Source organism: Canis aureus, chromosome 26 (assembly GCF_053574225.1).
Source record: "Canis aureus isolate CA01 chromosome 26, VMU_Caureus_v.1.0, whole genome shotgun sequence".
NCBI classification, from domain to species: domain Eukaryota; kingdom Metazoa; phylum Chordata; class Mammalia; order Carnivora; family Canidae; genus Canis; species Canis aureus.
Window position 1 is genome coordinate 13,778,909 of NC_135636.1, and position 21,910 is coordinate 13,800,818.

Here is a 21,910-nt window from a genome sequence, read left to right on the forward strand (position 1 = left end):
AAGTGAAAAGAAATACTAATCACAGTAAATCTGTTTCTCCGAAATGGTCCAACGAGATACAGTTTCTATAGTCATGTATAAAATAGATATAACATAAAACAGTCTTTGATTCTACTTTAACCACGTTCTTGCAACACCAAACAAGTTTATGTACCTAAGTAATCTAGACTGCAGGGAAACAGCAATCCTTTAAAAAGATAATCCCAAACAGAAAGAGAACTACAATATTGGTTTCCAGAAATAAGAAAAATCTAACAATAATTTCAGGAAATCTTCCTTTCAGAGGGTCTATTTGTATACCCAAAATTAGCACCAATACTCCAGAAACAGTGAAGTAATAAGATGGTTTGCAAGTCATGACAGCTTTGGTCAAGACTAAATAGCAAGAGCCAGCTATTAAAGACAGTCACATGACTCCAGGACAATGCCTTATATGATGGACCCATCTCAATAATTAGACACACACTGATTTGCCTTATTAATTGTTAGTCATTCATCCAAAACTATGTTTTACACTAATAATTTCCAAGGATAAGGAATTTGTCCTTTGGTTGAAATTAAGTCTCAGAACCAGCCTTAGATACTGTTATCTCAAGGTCTGAGCATCCAGGACAGTAGGCAGAAGCATTTCTCAAATTGTTTCATTCCCGAAGATAAACTGTTAAAACACATAGCTCAATTTAACATTAATGGATCGTGTCTTTTGAATGGATCATGGCCTCACTCATCACCATGAAGATTAAAAGCAACTATCCAAGGTTTTAGCTCTGTCTTGGTAAGTGCTTTCTCAGATTTAGTAATGAACTCTTATAAGCACCACTTCATTGAAGTCCACAATAGCTAAATGGGGGTCCCCTATCTTCACCCTCATAAATGAGAGAAGTAGGGCTCAAAGAGCTGAACTACTTTTCCCAGGGCCACATATAAAGTACCAGAGGGAGAATTCACTCACTCTGCTTAACTCAAGTCTCACCTTTCTCCAGGGTCCACTTATAAAATCTCTTTTTTGCATTTTAAAACAAAGAGAGAAAGATGACAGGACATTGGGAGCACGAAGGGGTCAAGGGGATGCCTATATAAACGGATGCTGTGCAGTGCACCATTTACATCATCATATGGGAAAGCACTGAATATGGAAGAAAGTAGGGGTCCACTGATTTTCAGTTTTGCCAGCTGCTTCACCCCATCACTTTTGGCTAAGTGCTAACCTGTTCTGAACCCCAGTTCTCCTTTTCTTTCCCCAGAGGCCAAAGACGTGCTTTTTTTCCCTCAGGTGGTTGCTGTTGTTGCTGTTTTAAATCCCCTTTCTCCCAACCCCTGAAGTATTTCCCCAACTCAGGGTAGGGGGAAAGAAGGGTGTTCCAGAGGGTAGGCAGACAAGCAGTCAGGCAGGGAAATAACCACTCTGACTTTGCTTTGATTTCTGTTTCAAGTCCTGTAATGACAGATCTCACTCCAGCACAGTATGTTTTGGAAATACACTTAAAAGAGATATGTGATTGTTTTTAGGTACATTTTAAGTGTTGACTAATAAAAGGTACATTTTAAGTGTTGACTAATAAAAGGCAAATATCAGAAGAACAGTTTAATATAGCATTTTTAAACTTTTAATATTCTAAGACATCTGTGACCTGCTAAAATCTAATTATTTCTCCAATACTCTTTGGAATTGTTCAGAAAGATGTGGTACAGTTTCTAACTGGTGCATTAAGCATCTGGCCTGACTTCACAGAATTACAGATAGTTGAATGTGCACTCTCTATTTTATTAACATCCCATAGGCTCATGTTAAGATGTAGTACTGATATGCCCTGACATGCATCACTACCTGTTGACAGAAAAAAACTGGGCTAGACTTGAGAGGGTCTACAAATAGAAAATCTTTTAAAGATGTTTTGGCAATTTAAATAGAAACTCTGGCTTTAAAAAAAAAAAAAAGAAAGAAAGAAAGCAGCTTCAAGTTTATAAATTTATAAAACATGCCCAAGTTTCAGCATGCCAAGTCTTCTGAACATGAAATAATCTCCAGCATCTGCCCCTTCCTTCTCAAACTGATAATGTCCAATCTTCCTCTGAGCCATACCCTGGTCTCCATTCTCAGCCATGTGTATGAGGAGAGTGGACCCTACTTACAGCTATTATAGAGGCCTTAAGCTTACCAACATATCCCCCACCTTCTGGTAATAGGTTCAGGAATGAGAGAAGTTAAATCAGAGGGTTATGTGCAGGACCTTCTGGAGGTGACCTCTCTTCCCTAGAACACTATAATATGGGAATGTGATATGTGGAACTGTTATTGCCTAAGGGAAAAGCCCAGAGCTGCCAAAAGTCCACTGCGAATAGCCTAAGGAGGCTGCCAACACTGAAAAAGGCAGAATACTATGAGCCAGAGAGAAACTGTAATTTTGTCTACACATTTTAAGCCACTGTATCAAGCTTTACCTGAAGCCAGACCATACCTTTGAACATTTCAGTTATATGAACCAATAGATTCCAATTGTTAGTTAACAGGGAGGTTTGGACTTTCAATCACTTGCAACCAAAAGATTCTCAACTATGAGAGCTGAAGGCGTTTATTTTCTTTAAATATTTTTATTTATTCATTTGACAGAGAGAGAGAGAGAGAGCACAACCAAGGGGAGCAGCAGGCAGAGGGAGAGGGAGAAGCGGGCTCCCCACTGAGCAGGAAGCCCTGCTGCCAAAGGCAGATGCTTAACCTACTGAACCACCAAGGTGCCCCAGCCCAAGGCATTTTATACATCAAAAGCCCGAGCTGTTTTTTTTTTTTTCTGCTGGTTTGTTTTTTATCCAAATTTGAAGACTTATTTCCTATTAATAATGCTGAGTAGAAGAAAAATAATGAAGAATGTTTCTTTCTAAGGCTTAAAAGAACTTTAATACATTCTAAATTAAATCACAAATAGTGTAGTTGGAGGTTATTTGGTGGATCATCTACTCCTACTAGCTTCTTTTATAGGGATGTTCAATGCATTTTCACATAATGAATGAATGAATGAATGAATGAATGAATGAATGAATAAGTGAATGAGGTACCTAAAGTCTAGGCAGGTTAAAATTCCTGAATTAAACGGTTCCACGGAATAATTATGTATTGCAGTCATATCTAGCTGGGGGTTGTTTATACTAAAAAAGATTGGATTTGTTGTTGTTGTTTTCACTTGGATACACAAGTAAATGGCAAAGCCTGGGAAACCTAATTCCAAATCCAATCTCCCCTGTTTTCCAGGGAACATCTCATATCCTCTTACAAAAACAGAAAAACACAAAGTTCTTTGATATGACCAGTTTAGAGTTTTAAAACTAGGGTATGCTACTGGTTACTGGTTAGAATCAGCCCTTCCTTTCCTATCACAGCCTAAAGGGCATCAGGCTGAAAACTGCCTGCCTGCCTTTCCCTCAAACCAGGACAGCCATTCCTTTATTACAACTAATCTCCTTTAGGTAACAAAGAAGGAAAGCAGTCTGCAGTAACTCAGGGTAACTCTTAATCTTTCCAGAGGTGGTACATAAGTTCACCTCCAACTGGCAGAACTTTAGGCAGCTGATAAAAGCAGGAAATTAAAAAACAAAAGCAAAAAACAAACACACACACAGGGAAGCAGCAAGAGTATATTTTTGGACATGGTAGGATAATAGAGGCTACCTTAAGAGTTTGCCTCCAAAGTCAGTGTCTCTAGTACATATCATATTTTTCACAATCTCCTACCATCTTTTACATTTTAATCCACATCTTAAAAAAAAAAAAAAACCGGAACATAATTGGCATTTGAAGATCGTGAAAAAAGCATTTGCTGCCTTTACTTGCCATGTGCTGAAACCGAAGGCCAGAGCACATAATATGAAGTCATATAACAAATGGCAGCCGAGGGAATGGAAACCTCAGAACTCCTAACTCCCAGGCCAGTACACGATCTTTTAGCTACCTATAACCAAAAATTGTCCATTCATCTTTCTTTTCAGTTTAAGCTCTGCCTGAATGGAAACACAACTGATTAAATATGGATATAAGCCCACAGTAATTTGGCCAAGCAAAATGTCCTTGTTAAACATAACCAATTCCCATCTGAAAATAGCCTCTAGAAGGAATTATTTCATAAAATAATTTAACTCATGTATTTGGTTTGCAGTAACAGAAAAAATTCACCATTTAGTGAGAGATTGTTATTCCCACCTCCCTCTCCTCCAAAAAGTCAGCAGTTGAATCTCAGTTTAAGTTGTGCTATCTAACATTTATGAGAAACTGGCTTATCAACAGACATTAGAATTCTAAAACTCCTGGATTTAATGGGTCTGCCCTCCGTGGCCAACAAAAGTGCAATCACAGAACAATAGGGGTCAATATAACCTCTTATCAGGGGTTCACCTTCTACCTTGATATCACCCATTCTTGGAGGGAACTCAGAAGGTCAAACTGCTATCAAAGAAGCACATAAAATAGATAAACTAAATGAAGCTAATGAAGAGACCATAATCAAATACTCCTGGGAAGGACAATTAGCTGGCCTTCTTCAGAAACAAACATTTATAGAAACTTTTTTAAAAGCATAAAAGACAATGCTGTGAACCTCTAAAACTAAAGCAAATAATATTAGTTTAAGGAAATTACCCTCCAGGTAAATATAAAAACGAAATTCCCCCCAGCAACATTAAAAAATGAAATGAATTTAATAGAAATCTGAGCCCAAAGCAATTGCTGATCAAATACAGATCAGTCTATGAAAATCATAGTTGAATATTAAAGTCTACCATTCTACTAATTAGACATAGATATTTATGCCTGTCTTATAATTGTCCAGTGTTTATTCATGTATCAAAATTAAAATAAAATTATTTTAATAAAAGCAAAACCACCCATGAAAGGTTTTTTTCTTAATATGTTTAAAGATTTAATTCTTTTATTAATTCATGAGAGACACAGGGAAAGAGAGAGAGCGAGAGGCAGAGACACAGGCAGAGGGAGAAGCAGGCTCCATGCAGGAAGCCCAATGTGGGACTGGATCCCAGGTCTCCAGGACCAGGCCATGGGCTGAAGGCGGCACTAAACCGCTGAGCCACCTGGGCTGCCCTTAATATGTTTATATCTTAATTCATACTTAGAGTAGCAAAAACATATCAGAAAAGAAAAGAATATTTAATTCTTCTACAACTATTCATATTTAGGGAGGGCTCCTTAAATAGGAAAAAAATCTAATATCTACTAAGTTCAAAAGAGATGGACAAATAGTAGAAGTATGTGAAAAATACTTTCATTTTCTAAAACATAGAACAAGTTACTCATTACCTCTAGGAAAAAGAACTGGTTACTTCAAGGATCTCTATCTTTTGTCATTCCTGTTTCCCTTTCCTTAAATAAATGTTATTCGTGTGAACCTGCCTTCTACTTATGTGTCAAATAAATATTCATGTTGGACTTACTAGCCTTAAAAATTGCAATGCAATTGGAACGATTTGAAAATGAAAATAATAGGATTTTTGGTTAACTTCTTAATACATATTAACTCAAAGATAAAAAGAACCTGTGTTCTACTGTACTCTTATAAATATCCATTTACATGCTCATATTTTTTTAAAAAAACTTGCTATCACTACCTTGTTGTATTAAACTTTAGAAAACGCTGAAATTCCAAAAGGCTGCCTACAAACCAAATGGCATCCCAGCTTTGGCAGGCTAAGCGCCTCATTTTGGCTTCTCTCACTCCCTCTAGTGTTTGCAAAGCTCATCTGTCTGATTATCCAGTTACCTCACTGAACAAGAGCTCGCCTAAGTCCTGCCCATCTATGACATCACCCCCTTCTTCAACCACTGCGAGGTGAAGCTTTAACTTCAGACTTGGAGGTGGGCTGTGTGCAGTAAACTGGAATGCTCTCCCTCACTCCTCAGTGTAGGAGTGATCCGAAGCAGGACAAGTTCTGCCTGCAGCTGCTGTTGGCTTTGTGTGCACTGGACGCGGAGCTTGGGAGAGGGGGAGGGTTATCACTCCAGTTCACAGTGGAATTACAGCTATAGCGGCAGTATATATGGGATTGCTTTTTCTCGTCTTCCTGGTAAGTGTTTCCCATGTTTTTCCTTAAGATTGTCCCAGAAAGTTTGCTTGGTTTTACTCTGTAGACAGAAATGACTTGGTACTATGAGGCATCCAAATACGAACGCCTGTTCTGTCACCAGTAAGAGCAATATGTGCATGTACGAGCCAGCAAGGAAAAATTTGATGATATAGCCACATCTAAGAAGTTTCTTTAAACCTTCTTTCATTAAAAAGTAATAATTAATGGCTATTTTCTGCCTTGTAATAGTTGCTATTTGAAAAGAGCCTCGGAAAACCTTAAGTTGGAAAGTTAAATGTTAATCATGAAGAATACAAGGCAGATTTTTTTCAGAGAGAGGGAAGCAAAAGGTCTTGCTAACTTGGGGTGTACTGTATGTGTGGTATGATCACCAATTGCTGTTTTTACAACTGTGAAAGAAAATCAATAATCCCTCAGCCCATGAGTACGCAGTACATGAAAAGCATACATCTTGCTCACAGGAGCCGAGCTACTCCTGGAGACTACTGTGCCTCTGCAAGGATTAACAGCTACACCTAGATTTTAAAGCTTGCACTGCTATCCTGCCAGAGCTGCTTCAAGCATTTCAGGCTTGCAAATCTAAACTAGTGAATTCTGCTCAGAGGAGGGGGAGACTTTACTTCCAAACCATACTTCCCATCCAGGAGAATGCCAAAATCCACTGCTTGGGCAAATGCAGTATGTGACTTGCATAGTAATTGGCAAAGCCTACTCAGGAAAACTAACAAAGCTCAGCGTGGAAGCTATGCCTGATGTATGCAGTGAGTTTGGGGTGGCAGGGGAAAAAATGAGTAGAGCCTTCATCAAGTGGGATGCACAGAGTATTCATTCACTTGCAACTTACAATAAGAATATTTTATATTGGAAGAAATGATTTTATACCAAAAAGCTTCCAAAAAGTAGTTAAATGTATCTTCTCAAAAAAAAAATTTTTTTTTCAGTGAATTAGGTCTGAAACAAAATGGTTGCATAGAGGTAAAAAGTACAACAGGCCTATATTTTTCAACATCTAACTATTTAAAATTTAAAAGCCTTGATATTTTCCACTTATATAACCAAATTCTCAAATGGCTTTAACAAATAGCTATTTTAAATTTTCTTAAATTTATCTGCTCAAAAATGCATGTTATTTTATTAGCAGAAAACAACATGAATACAACCACTAGAAAAGAGCTTCAGCTGTAGCAATGCCTTTCATTTATCCCGAACTGCATGAGAATATCCTGATTAGCTTAAAACATAAAGAATTTGTCTCTTTTGAGATAGAACCATTTTTTCCTGCCCCAAAGTGACAGATGATTGATACTTATCTCTTTTGAAATGAGTAAAGAAATTAATCCCTTAAAAGTACCACAAAATATTAATATTATCATTACTACCAATATTAAGAATAATATACCACATTTTAATCTCTAAGAAGATTAAATCAGAGATACACTACTTAGTTTGCAAATATGTGGGTATACACAATATATACACACATAATTACACAAACACATATATATATAGATTAGCCTGAAATAAACAAGCTTACAAAACCCTGATTGTACGTAGTTAAGTAGGAAAATCTCATCTAATTTTTTTTTTAATGGAGTACTGCCAAAACACATCAAATCCAGGAATCAGCAAGATATTACAGAATGAATAAACATAGTGAATACATTAATATTGTTCAAGTATAATACTAACCATCAGTTATTAACTGGACTTTTCATTTCTCTGCCCCCCCACCTTTTAAATCAATTATGATTACGTTCAATATGCCCAACTAAACACTTCCTAAACATTAGCATTTGTGAAATACATAATTGGGCACCAAATAAAGTTTTCACAAAGGAGGAAAAACAGTAAGGAAATTTGTCATAACTGAGTGTGGCAGCAAAATAGAAGGTATGTTTCTTTTGCTTTCAAGTGTTAATTAAGGAGACTCCAATTCTATCAAAACTTTTTCAGGGCTAAATGAAGCAGTGTGAAATAAATTTGGTTGAAATCTTGTGGCTGTCAGACTTTGTTAGCAAGCTATTAATTATCTTTACCCCAGTTTCTTCTCTAGACTATATTGCCCAATCAAATAGAAACTCCAATTATGTTCAGCCTCTCCTTCCTAGGGACACCAGACCCTAATGAACACTCACTGTCTCCAGATGAAAAATACAATTATCAGCTTTAAACATGCAAGTTCACTGCAGAGAGATCTGTCTGTGCTTTTCTTGGCCACACACCCTAAGGCTTCCTCCTTTCTGAATTATTTTGAACAATTTAAAACCCTACAAAAATCAGTAGCAGAGAATTTGCCTTATGGTAATATTATATGAATGTTTCTTCTTTCTGCCTCTTATTTTTGGTGTGCCAATGTTATACCAATACGAAATTAAATCTGGTCATTTAAAGAAAAATTTTGGTCGATCTTAACTTTCCCCTCTTTTATTAAGGTGGGTGGGCTGCATAACAAAGAATGTGATGAATAGCAGGATTCAGAGTTAACTTAAAAATTTTGAATTAAACCGCCTTAAGTATTTTCATTCAATCAGTTTGTTTAATAGCATTATAAATAATTCTTGAAAGTCAAATGAAGACCACCATAAATGAAGTCAATGAGGGAACTAAGATTCAGTAATTTTTCAAAGGCTGTAATTTCTTCCCTCTTCCCTTCATCCCCTTCCCCTCCTACCCCCCACCTTTTGCCCTAGAGGCCTTCACTGTTCTTCTCAACGGGAGGCTTTGTTGTAATTAAACCAGAGAAAAACTGGCCGGCAGCAGCCAACATCTGACTTGCGTTGCAGCTTCTGAAAGCAGTGTTCTGGTAGAGTGTACCACCCCCCAGTGGGCAAAAACTCTACAGTAAATCTCTCAGCAATATTAATTCTCAAAACTGCATTTTTTTTCTTCAGAGCATAAAAAAGGGCTGTTTCTCGTCTTCTAATATTCCACCATTTCAAAACCAGTTTCCAACAATGTCTTCTGGAAAAGCCTTCTTCCTTTTAAGAACCAAAATAGGAATATATGTTTCAGAGAGCATTTTGCAGTCTGAAACTGCAAATCAGCATCACTAAATTTGTTGAAACATTACCACTAAAAAAGAGTTTTGAAAGCCATGTTTACGTTGCATTAGAGGAGCAGGTTTCAGAACTTTGACTTGACTATTGACAAGAACCCCAGAGAAAACATTTTAAGTCACAAAGGAATGAAATATAATTTAAGCAGCAGCTAAACTTACATTTGTTTTGCATATGCATTATCTTTTTCCTAGACTCGAAATTCAGTGTCAGGAATGTATAAAAAGCTCTTTCCAGGTATTAGTCTCCTTAAATGAGAGGAGAGAGAAATTGTTCTCACTTGATAAGACAATGACAGCTTTTGTTCTTTATTCTTTCACTTTTCATGTGCACAAGTTACCGTGGCAACTTTGAAAAGATAACCCACAGACCACATTTGGTTAAATACCATTTTTAAAGTGTGCCACTGGACTGTGGATTGATCAGTTTATGTGTTGTTGATTTTCTCCCTCTTCATTTGCTTTACATCAATAATACCCTACTCTGAAATGAAAAACAAAACAGAAAAAAAACACTAAGTGTTTTATGACTTGGGATGTTCTCATCAACCAGCACAGTGCTGGGCACACAGTAGACCCAAAGAGTTGTATTCATATATAGAAACTTGAATGTTAGAAATGTAAAGCACATCAACCAAATTGTACACACAACACTGAAAAAGGAACTTTAAAGTTTGCAATGGGAAAATGCAATTTTAAATAGTATAGTTTTAACTTGCAATGGTTCAAAGGTCAATGCAAACTTAAAGCATATTCCCTGCCCAAGCCCTGGACTGCTCACCTTTACCACCCTTTAAATTAATGCCTTATTTATACAAACCTTGGTTCTCTAATTCATTTAGTCTGGCTTTAAATATCACAAAAGGAAGAAGCATTCGCTATGATGAAAGATAACATCCTAGTTTGCCTTTTTGTTTTAAGGATGCTCAATTTAACTTTAAAAGCCAATATAAATGAAGTAGATTTGGATTCATTTATCACAAATCTATTGGGAGAAAAAGAACCAGTAATATAAAAGGAGGAAGGAAAAATCCTTTGCTTTAGAACTTTTATACTCTATTTTGCATAAGTAAAACACAACCTTTTTCAGGCTAGAAAATAGTCTAGATAAAACCAAGTATGAAAAGGCACACTTGCTTCTCTGATGCTCAGCAAACCCTTCAGACTTCATGACTCTCAAGAGGGGAGTTAGAGGTCCTTCTGCTTGCCTGGCATTAAACAAAAGAATTGGAACTTTCCTGAAATCTGATGATCGTGGAAAATTTAACCACCAGACAGGCTGCTTAGAAAGCATTTTGCTGTCACTATTAACTAACCTGATATACTCCAGTTTTTTCAGTTTAACCATATATGTAGCTTATTCTAAATACCATTTGTCATTACAAAGACGTAGCATTCACAGGTTGATCATTTTGTTGTGCTTTCTAGCAGCAATTTAGCCTTCATAAACAAATTACCTTCTAAAACTCTAGATTATGATTATATAAACTCCAATTTATCTAGAAATATTCATAGAATTGGATAAATCTGATTACCCATGTGTCTTCTTCAATCTCAAGATTTTATTCAAGATAATAATGCAATTAACTTAGATTAAAATTGAAAGTTCTACTTTTAGATTAAATATTTTTTAAAAGTTCCCATCATTAAGATATCATTTGTGAAGCAAATCATTAAGAAGACTTTACTAAAATCTCAAAACTCTGTACTTGAATTAAGTATTTTTTTAAAAAAATGTGCAATGATTTCAAATCAAAATCAATTCAAATAAAAGGCAGAAAAAGGTTTAGGAAGTTAGCGCATATTATCAATATATAATCTTAAACTAAGTGATCAGAACATGAGAATACCTTCTCATTTCAAACATCCCCACCTCTAAAATAATGTAGTAACAGAGAAGATATCATATAAACATGCAGATTGCCTCAAATCCTTGATTGTATGTAAATGCCAGTTTTCTATTTGATAAAACGTATTAATTATATTAGCTTTCTTAAAAATATCATAAAACGATAGCATCCTTATCTAATACTTTCTTAGGTGTATCATGAAACTAAATTGGAGACTTTTCACAGACTTGATTACATTATAAATGCATATTTTTTTAACTCCACAATTTTTGTTTATAAAAAGAAACTGATGAGAAAGATCCCTATTAAAAATTTGATTTGTCAGTGAGGTGATTATGTTGTCCTTTTTGCCACAGTTTTAAATGCTATCTACTTAGTAATGAGTCCATTAAAAATAATTTTAAAACATTTCTTTAAGTAACCAGGGTCCATTTATGTTTTTCCCCAAGTTACCCTATAAACAATTTTTTTTTTTCTGAAAGATCAATTCCTTTTTGTTCAGAAGTAATGGCCTTTTTTCAAGCCTATGCAGACATAAAGGCTTCTGAAGTCTATGTTGTGGAAACTGGCCACAGTGTCCATACCAGTGGGGCTCATTTTTCTTTTTATCATTCACAATCAACTACCAAGCCTCTATGTGCATGAATATGTAGAGCCAGCTCAGAAAAACGGGAACTGTAAAAATGGGGGCAGAATCATGTATTTTAGATAGATTATTATTGGCTTTAATATGAAAAAGCTTGAGTTTAATACAAAAAAAAGCTTTGAGCTTAAATAAAGGGAGCAGGAATTTCTGAAGGAATCTTCATTTCTAAAAGTATCCTCTCTAAAGAAACCTGCTATAATTTATATTTTTGCCTCTTGTTTTAATGCAATTTGAGGAAAAGAGAATGACATTTTCCAAGAATTTAATGAGATTTAAGGCTTTCTGTTAATCCCACATTATTAACACCATTGTATTAATGGCAATGTGAATTTGCATATCAAACAGAGCAAAAGAAGCAGTTTTACAGATACAAAACAAGAAAAATAAACAAATTAGCCTTCTTTTCACACCGATTTAGTTTTTTTTTTCCTCTGGTTAAAAATGTGAAAATCAATAGATATTCTTAAAACTTGATTTCATAAAATACTTATAATTCAGATACAACCTCTAGTACTAGTTATCATTACAATCATTATTTTAGGCATTCCGTAGGCTGATCTCATTTGGGGGACAGTCAACAATTTTTAAATCCTCATTCATCAGATTCATCTGTTTAAAGTGTGTGTTGAAGTATGACAAATGCCTGACTATTGGCAATATTTTAAGAAGATTCTCACCAGTGACTTTTATTATAGTTTTTAATTAGGTTCTAATGCAATTTAACAAAAGTAATTGTTTCCTAACCTTAAATTAACCACATGATTTTAAATGTTGAATAATTTTCAAGCTTAGAAAATATTTACAGCAGATACCTTTTAAAATAATGATACTTTTTAAACTTTGTACTTATAATTTGAACAGCTTGGTTTTTCATTTCCACATTCCACAAAAGCAACAGTTTTCATGAAACTATGCTATTGAAATTCAACAATAATGAGCAAAGTACTAAATGCACCACAGTAAAACCTCACTTGAAACAATAAATCATTTAAACTTTCCTCTGTGGGCACTTTGCAATACACACTAGAGACTACTTAATCCATCTGCTAACTGCTATTTTTGTTTCAAGTTGCTTAAATAATAAATTAAATGGAGCTGTAATTTTTTTTTTTTAAGTTTCCTTCTGCTAATGCATTCTATGATAGTATTGGTATTTGGTGGCAAACTAGAAGACATTGAATTTTCTGATAGAATCAGAAACACAAATCTTGGCCTTTTTCATGTTTACTTTCAGTAGTATTTGAATTCTGGAACAGATGCTATCGTTGTGGGATACTAGGTAATTACTGGGGGAAGCAAATTGCTTCTACTGTAGTCCTTAATTTCAGGGTCAAACCTTAATGCTCCCTACTAGACAGAAATCACCTGAGTGGGTAACCCTGCATAATAGATACTAAAGTTACTCACTTCCTCAGCTCTACCAAAAAAAAAAAAAAAAAAATCTTCATGCATATTAGATAATGGGCAAAACTAAAATCACTAGTCTTTTTGGTGAAGCCTTAGGTCTTCTTTCAGAAATGAAAAATATACTTACTGGAAATTGGCTTGTTCATGTTTGAACCTAGAGAGAAATGCCTTGTCAGGTTTTGATAAACTTTCCGAATGGTCATTCTAAGAAGATAGCTTGACATAGCATCCTTTCTATTACAAATACAGATTTTCAGTTTGCTAAAAGAAAATTAAAATTATATTCTCCTAAAAAACTAATAATTCGTTGAATATCTATGCTACCTTTTGGCCAAGAACACCTGAGTAACCAGAGTTTCAGGATCATCAACTAGTCCTCAGAAATACCTCTAAAGAGAAAGGTGATAACGTTCACATTCTACAATTGAGAAAATTGAGGCCTACAGGAAGAATTAAACAGGGCACCGAGCAAATCAAAAGAAAAGATTCTAACGCAAATTCTTTTCAAGTCTTTACATTGTACATTGTATGACTTTGTAAAACGATGATCAGAAATCTCTTAAAAGTTATCATGGCATTTCTATCAAAAACCCTTGTGACGTATTTGCTCACCTCTTTGACATATATTTGTTTTCTTCTTTTCAAACATTTTTTTCATTTTATATCTAAGATTTAAACATGAACTTTTAAAGATTAGCCTGACTTGAATTCAAAAGCCATGGAAGGCACTGGCTGGTCCTTGAATAAAGATTTGCTTCTGTGTTTAGTTTAAGGTGGCATTAGCATTTAACAGTAGAAATTATCTGTTTGGTGACAATCTCAACTTTAGCTCCCACTTTATTTATATAGTAAAATTGGGAAGTAAAAAACAAAGAGGTCATCTTACTCCTTTTCACCAGTTACTAAGATGAAAGATATGTTGCTTAAAGAAAAACTGAAGTTAAATGTCTAGGAAATTTCTCTATCATGTTAAAGTTCATTATTAATAGTTCATTAAAACCTTTTGCTTTTACAGGAGATGCTCAGACCCAATATATTTTAAGGAAGAGAAAAGTAAAGGAAATCTAGTATGCTTCCTATTTTTTCTCATGAAGAATATTTGAATTAAGTTTTACCTCTTAAAAAAGAATACCTGTTCTTATATAACGTGACTGCGCCAGCTATTCTGAGAAAGCAGCAAGAAGCAAAAGCTGGAAATAGCTATTTCACAGCAGGTAATCATACCTCAGGATATAGCTACTGTACAAAGTTTATACTCGGATAATCCTGGACAGGAATAAAGGTGGGGGGTAACTGATGGAAAAACCTATTACTATACAGGCCTTAGCATCATGAATGGCTTTCTTCATGAGGATCTGAAGTTACTATCTCTGACCACATTGCACAGAAGAGCCAATAAGAATTTTAAAGAGAGCAATTTCTACTAAGGGAATTAAGCTACACAAAAGGAACCTTCACACAGAAACTCTATCAGGAAAAAAAAGTGCATAGGAAGCCATGTGTTCTACATAGTAACAGGAAGCTGAATTGTCTCTGGTCCCTACTTTAATGAGCTTGCCTACCATGCTGAACTGTAGCTGGAATGTTCACTGACAACAGCGAGCCTGATCTGGAGGTGTGTGCGGCATAGGATTACATGAATAAACAGTGAAGAACATTTCCAAGGACTGAACAAGAGTTTATAAGTCCCAGTCCCTCATCAGGAAAATAATTTTTGTGCATTGGATTTTCACTCATGCAAAATTTATTCACATGATTCAAAAAGGTAGGAAAAATATTAAAGTGTTTTATTTTCATGCCTGAAATTACAAAGGCCAATTAATACGTAAAAGTGCAGACAAGATCATTATTACCCACAATAGATCAGTACAAATCTATAACTCTCCAGCCATGGGGAAAGTTGAACCATATTCTAGATTAGAATTTGTAGAAAGATAAATGCATTGTGAAATATATGATGTGAACATAATGGGAAATCTGCATAAAGTCATTAAACCTTGTAGTATGAAACAAAAAAAAATGGGAACAAAACAAAGAACTAGTTTAATGTGAAATGGAATTTTCACTTAGGTTAGCTGGATGTATTAGCTTTGTAGTCTTTCCTTCCTTAAAATAGATGAAAAAAATTCCTTCTGATTTTCTTGTTAGAAATATCTATGTAATGATATTTAATATCAATAATTTAAAAAGTAACATAAACAATCAAAACAAATGAATGGCTTTACTAGGATTCAGGATCTTAAGAGGTATTTGTATTTAACTTACTATTCTTGAATACTAAGAGGATAGATTTTTTTTTTTACTACACATTTCTACACCTATACAGTCTACCTAAGAAGTAAACATCAAATTTTGATTTTTAAATACAAAAAATCATATTCCTATGTGCCAATTCATTATGAATATTAAGAAAAAATAGAAAATTGATTAGCTTGGTCAGTGACTGGGTATAGAATTGATATCAAGTATTATGAAAATGCTCAATAAAACATTTATTATATTTAATGTTTCAAAATCAAATGGATTTGGGACATGATATTAATACTACAAACAGTTAAGGTAAAGAGATTATATGATCATGTTCACTGTTAGCTAGCTAGCAAGAAATTCTAGGCATGCAAAAAAAATTAATACATTAAAAGTGATTATAGATATTTTAGTTTCCACATCTATTTGGAATACTATTTTAAGTATCCTGACCTGATTGTTTTTGGTCTTTCTTTTCACTCATTCCATTTTAGGGCTCTGACACTACCGTGTACAAAGACCTTAACACTGCTGACCATGATCAACCCAGCCTGGAGCATTTTCCTCATCGGGACTAAAATTGGGCTGTTCCTTCAGGTGGCACCTCTATCAGTTATGGCTAAATCCTGCCCATCTGTGTGCCGCTGTGATGCAGGTTTCATTTACTGTAATGATCGCTTTCTGACATCCATTCCAGCAGGAATACCAGAGGATGCTACAACTCTCTACCTTCAGAACAACCAAATCAATAACGCTGGAATTCCTTCAGATTTGAAAAACTTACTAAAAGTAGAAAGAATATACCTATACCACAACAGTTTAGATGAATTTCCTACCAATCTACCAAAGTATGTAAAAGAGTTACATTTGCAAGAAAATAACATAAGGACTATCACTTATGATTCTCTTTCCAAAATTCCCTACCTGGAAGAATTACACTTAGATGATAATTCGGTCTCTGCTGTTAGCATTGAAGAGGGGGCATTCCGAGACAGCAACTATCTTCGACTGCTTTTCCTGTCCCGTAATCACCTTAGCACAATCCCCTGGGGTTTGCCTAGGACTATAGAAGAACTACGCTTGGATGATAACCGCATATCCACTATTTCATCCCCATCTCTTCAAGGTCTCACTAGCCTAAAACGCCTGGTTTTGGATGGAAATCTATTGAACAACCATGGTTTAGGTGATAAAGTTTTTTTCAACCTAGTCAACTTAACAGAACTGTCCCTGGTACGGAATTCCCTGACTGCTGCACCAGTAAACCTTCCAGGCACAAACCTGAGGAAGCTTTATCTTCAAGATAACCACATCAATCGGGTGCCCCCAAATGCTTTTTCTTATCTAAGGCAGCTGTATCGACTTGATATGTCCAATAACAACCTAAGTAATTTACCTCAGGGTATCTTTGATGATTTGGACAATATAACCCAACTGATTCTTCGCAACAATCCCTGGTATTGTGGGTGCAAGATGAAATGGGTACGTGACTGGTTGCAATCACTACCTATGAAGGTCAATGTACGTGGGCTTATGTGCCAAGCCCCTGAAAAAGTTCGGGGGATGGCGATTAAGGACCTTAATGCAGAGTTATTTGATTGTAAGGACAGTGCAGTTGTAAGCACCATTCAGATAACCACTGCAATACCCAACACGGTATATCCTGCTCAAGGACAGTGGCCAGCTCCAGTGACCAAACAACCAGACATCAAGAATCCTAAGCTCACTAAAGATCAGCGAACCACAGGGAGTCCAGCAAGAAAAACAATTATAATTACTGTGAAATCTGTCACTTCCGACACAATTCACATCTCTTGGAAACTTGTCCTACCTATGACTGCTTTAAGACTCAGCTGGCTCAAACTGGGCCATAGCCCAGCATCTGGATCTATAACAGAAACAATCGTAACAGGAGAACGTAATGAATACTTGGTCACAGCCCTAGAGCCTGATTCGCCCTATCGAGTCTGCATGGTTCCCATGGAAACCAGTAACCTCTACCTATTTGATGACACCCGTGTTTGTATTGAGACTGAAACTGCACCCCTTCGAATGTACAACCCTACAACCACCCTTAATAGAGAGCAAGAGAAAGAACCTTACAAAAACCCCAATTTACCATTGGCTGCCATCATTGGTGGGGCTGTGGCCCTGGTGACCATTGCCCTTCTTGCTTTAGTGTGCTGGTATGTTCATAGGAATGGATCACTCTTCTCAAGGAACTGTGCGTACAGCAAAGGGAGAAGAAGAAAGGATGACTATGCGGAAGCTGGCACTAAGAAGGACAACTCCATCCTGGAAATCAGGGAGACTTCTTTTCAGATGTTACCAATAAGCAATGAACCAATCTCAAAGGAGGAATTTGTAATACACACCATATTTCCTCCTAATGGAATGAATCTGTATAAAAACAATCACAGTGAAAGCAGTAGTAACCGAAGCTACAGAGACAGTGGTATTCCAGACTCAGATCACTCGCACTCATGATGCTGGAGGCCTTGTAGCAGACTGTGTTTCGGTTTTTTTAAACCTAAGGGAAGTGATGGTAGGAACCCTGTTCTACTGCAAAACACTGGAAAAAAAGAGACTGGAAAAAGCAATGTACTGTACATTTGCCATATAATTTATATTTAAGAACTTTTTATTAAAAGTTTCAAATTTCAGGTTACTGCTGCGATTGATGTAGTGGAGATGCCTGAACACAATTCTATATTTTAGTATTTTTTAGTAATTTGTACTGTATTTTCCTTGCAAATATTGAAGTTATAAACCATTTACTTTGTGTTCTACTGAGTAAGATGACTTGTTGACTGTGAAAGTGATTTCCTTGCTGTGTTGAACAATCAGGACTGAGTTCACATGAGATCCTTGTAGTATAAGCACAGGCCATTTTTCACTTTGGTATTAATAAAATGTAAAAAAAAAACTGGCTGAATGAGAAAAATTAAAGTTCAAAATAGTTATGAAATGCTCCAACTATTAAATTTGTATTATCCCAGTGGTATTCAATAAATTAAAATATGTGAAGTAATGGGCAATATCAAACTTGCTGCATATCTCCATTTCTACTCTAAGCAAAGTAGATATCCTTAAGAAAGCATTATCTTTCGAACTGAATACATCAGCTGGCATAAAGGAGTATGAAGTCTGTTGTTAAAACCACTGTTAACAAAGTTTTGAGAATGAAGGACTTCACAAATCAATAATGTGAGCATGCTTCTACGTTAGGGGGGAAATTTGTACTTAGGAAAACATGAAAACTTAGACTCCATAGTATAATGAACACAAATACCAGAATTGCATTTTGGTTTTGCCTATACCATCCCAATTTTTGAAAAGTGAATTCTAAAGACATAATTGTTAATGTTTATGTTTTTATCATAAACGATGTCAAAAAAGAAACACATGTATTTAAAAAGATAGTATAACCATAAGCAATTCCCCTCAACAATGCAGAAAAAGTAGTACTTTAAATAAGAAAGAATTTAAAAGAAAAATGAATACTAGAAATCAAATTTAGATCTGGTTTATGTGAAATGTTTTAACACTGTACATAAAAAAGTTCAATTTACTTTCACAATGATCAAGAATACTGCCCATTACTGTCACAGTTTTCCACCTATCACATAATGAACTTGTAATGTAACATTTCTTTCTAGCTTCCTACAGAATTGTGAGCTATTACTTGTTTAAAAACCACATCATTTTTCTGTTGCCATTTTTTTTTCCCAACAAAAAACCAAAGTGCATTGTACGCCCTTTGGCCAGTCTTGTATGTGCCTTGATCCAACGCTACATGTATTCAGCTTTTAAAACTCGACAAATTTTTCATACTTCCTTAAATATGAAAAATTATGGTCTTATTGCTGAATAAAACGAAGAAAAAGTACAAAATAATCGTGCTTGCTTTTTCGGGATTATGTTACTATCACTAAAGTAGCAAATTGCCCAGCACATTATTCCTAAGCACCCCCATGTATTTTTCTAGGCATAAAAATAAATGTTGGCTACAAATAAAAGTAGCAGTATCTTGAGCTTGTGTATCATTATACTTGAAAGAGTTCAGTGTTTCATGTACAAACTAATTTCCTAGCAGTCTTTTAGGATACTATTGTTTTGCTTATTTATTCCAAATCAGAAAACCTCAGAAGTGGTGTGGTAATCTTTCTGTCTTTTTTACACTGCTGCCATTGTCCTGACTGATATTTTTTATGGTGGTCTTTGAAAAACTAATATTTTTTAAAATAGATTTTTGGTAGTATGAGTTGGCATTAGAGGATTTGGAATCTCAGATCCAAACTGAGTACATACCCTTGGTAGGTATGTACTCAAAAACAAACCACTTTTTCTTCTTAGCTTAGTTTCCTTGTCTGTAAAATGGGGGCTATTAGTTCAGCCCACTTCACAGGGTTGTTGTGAGGCCTAAATAATATGTATGGAGACTGCACAGTGTTCAATTGAATATAAGTTAGCACTATTATGGTCAAGAAAAGTTTGTCATGTGTTTCCAGAGGTTTGGCAGATAATTTCTGTTTCTACTGGTCTACTAACAAGTATCTCCAGCTGCCTGCGAAAACTCATTCATTATTCATTTGCCATCTTCATAAGTTTCCCAATACCTTCTCTTTTGAGTTCCTATTATGAAGAATGCCTATTTTCTAGGAATAACTTGGCAAAGACTCATGTGATTAACAGTAAATATAAGGAACATTTTGTGAAGGAAGTTTGACTTTTGCTTCTAGAGGTTTTGAGAAGTTCAGCTACAGTGCTGCCACAAAATCAGGGAAACAGCTACATGGTTCCATAAATTCACTATAAACCTATGAGTTTATAAAAAGTCAAAAGCCAAGAGATTATATCGACTGTTTTCCAGTTAGTACATCTTGCATGAGTACAGAAAATTTTATGTATGTTCTAATACATGCATTTTAATTATTTTACCTGGGATAAATCAGAAATAGGTTCTATATCAGCAAATAGAGACAGCACTAACAGTAAAAGTTTATTATTTCTCTAGGCTTGCTATGAAATCCAAATATATATTCTTTCAATAAAATAATTAAATACAAATATCTACCTTAAAGGGCATTAAATTAATTATAAAATCCATCTGCATATATATATCAAACTATATGGTTACAATTTTTACTGATCAGGCACAGAGAAAATTGTAGTACAAAGAAAAATCCCATCCTGAATATACAACTTACAGATTTAACAAGAATACAATTTGGGAAGTGACAAAAAAAATTTGTTTTGAGGGAAAAATCACTCTTTTGCTGAATGTTTGACAAAAATCAAAAATTGTTTTTGGAAGCAGCCTTTTGTAACTATATTAAATCACTGCACTTATGCTCTCATTCCCTATTAAAAACAACACTGTATTCTATCTTTCAGCAAGGCCGATTTATTAAAAGTATTCCCCTGTGCCTTCAAAAGAACTAGTAAAAAAAAACAAAACAAACAAAAAAACTCTGCTTTACTAACTACAGTTTCTGAGTGAAGCACATTTTATAGCTGCATGCCTACATGACAGTTTTCCTAAGGAATCCAAAGAGACCCACATGCTTTAAAGCACCTGAAGCATGGATGTGAAAGGAACCAACCCACCACTGAATTTACTTTAATATTAGCTCATCTGTTGCTGAAAACAGTAGTGGCATTTAAAATTCTAATTCCTTTCTCCTACTTAGCATGATTAGCAAATCTTAACTTAGCGTAGTCTTAGAATTAAAACTTGTATTTTATGCTTTTGGACTTTTGGTTAAATTAGCAAAAATAACTCATGGTTATCAATCACTTTCTTAAGAACTTCAAAGATCTCTACATATAATCTCAACAGCCAATGACCTATACAGAATGGCTTCCACATTATAAATAGCAGAAGCATTTGCATCCAAGAAGTATACTGTCTGTGGGATATAAGGCATAAACATAAAATCTAATGAAAGTTTACTACAACTGCGGTATAGAAGATATAACTAGATCTCTTTGGATGGGTCAAAGAAAACTTCATGAAGGAGGTAAAATGAAGGCCAGGTATTGAAGGATAAGAAAATATTTAAAAAGAAAACAAGAAAACTAGATATTGGCCATGGAGAAAAACGGTGAACAAAGTCATAGAGATAGGGAAACAAGGGCAATGTTTCTCAGTGCTGGCTTTGGTCACAATCACTTGGGGAGGCTTTTACAAAGATAACCAGGCTTCAATACAGACCTACTAAATTTAAATCTCCCAGATTAAAGTTGGGTATTTAAATTTTTCTTTAATTCCAAAGGTGATTCTGATGCAACTGGGGACTACTGATTTTGGAGGTATCTGGGGAAAGGCCAACAGGCCTGCTGAAATACAAGGTCCAGAAAGGAGGTAAGGCTGGAAAGGTTCTTTTACATCAGACTATGTAGTGTGTTGTATCCCTAGCTGAGAAGTCTGGATGATATGCTTTGGTGACAGTTTCTGAGTAGGTGTATCAATAATCAGTACACTTTGGGGATAGAAATAAAGACTATCGAATGAAGGATGAATGAGGAGAAACAGCGCAAGAAGACAAGTTAGGACATACAAGTATTGCAGGTAAGAGGAAACAAGGGCCTAAACAGTGGAATGGGTTGGTTTTT

General features: G+C 35.3%; 2 protein-coding genes across 6 annotated transcripts in view; one reads left to right on the forward strand and one right to left on the reverse strand.

Annotated features, from left to right (window-relative positions):
* The window catches only part of MACROD2 (mono-ADP ribosylhydrolase 2), a 1,919,734-nt gene that overhangs the window by 1,594,410 nt on the left and 303,414 nt on the right, over positions 1 to 21,910 (reverse strand). The gene's annotated exons all lie outside the window — the stretch shown is intronic.
* FLRT3 (fibronectin leucine rich transmembrane protein 3) lies at positions 5,826 to 19,326 on the forward strand. 2 transcript variants are annotated; one of them, XM_077872147.1, is made up of 3 exons: positions 5,826 to 6,066; positions 14,061 to 14,810; positions 15,787 to 19,326. In XM_077872147.1, exon 3 carries the CDS (start codon positions 15,830 to 15,832, stop codon positions 17,777 to 17,779), a length of 1,950 nt encoding a protein of 649 aa, XP_077728273.1. In that variant the 5' UTR covers positions 5,826 to 6,066; positions 14,061 to 14,810; positions 15,787 to 15,829; the 3' UTR covers positions 17,780 to 19,326. The 2 variants fall into 2 exon arrangements, with proteins under 2 accessions (XP_077728273.1, XP_077728274.1); XM_077872148.1 differs by having other exon boundaries at positions 14,061 to 14,259.

What these genes read in the sequence shown, in the direction of transcription:
- FLRT3 (XM_077872147.1), top strand. Translation starts at nt 15,830, where the DNA reads ATGATCAACCCAGCCTGGAGCATTTTCCTCATCGGGACTAAAATTGGG.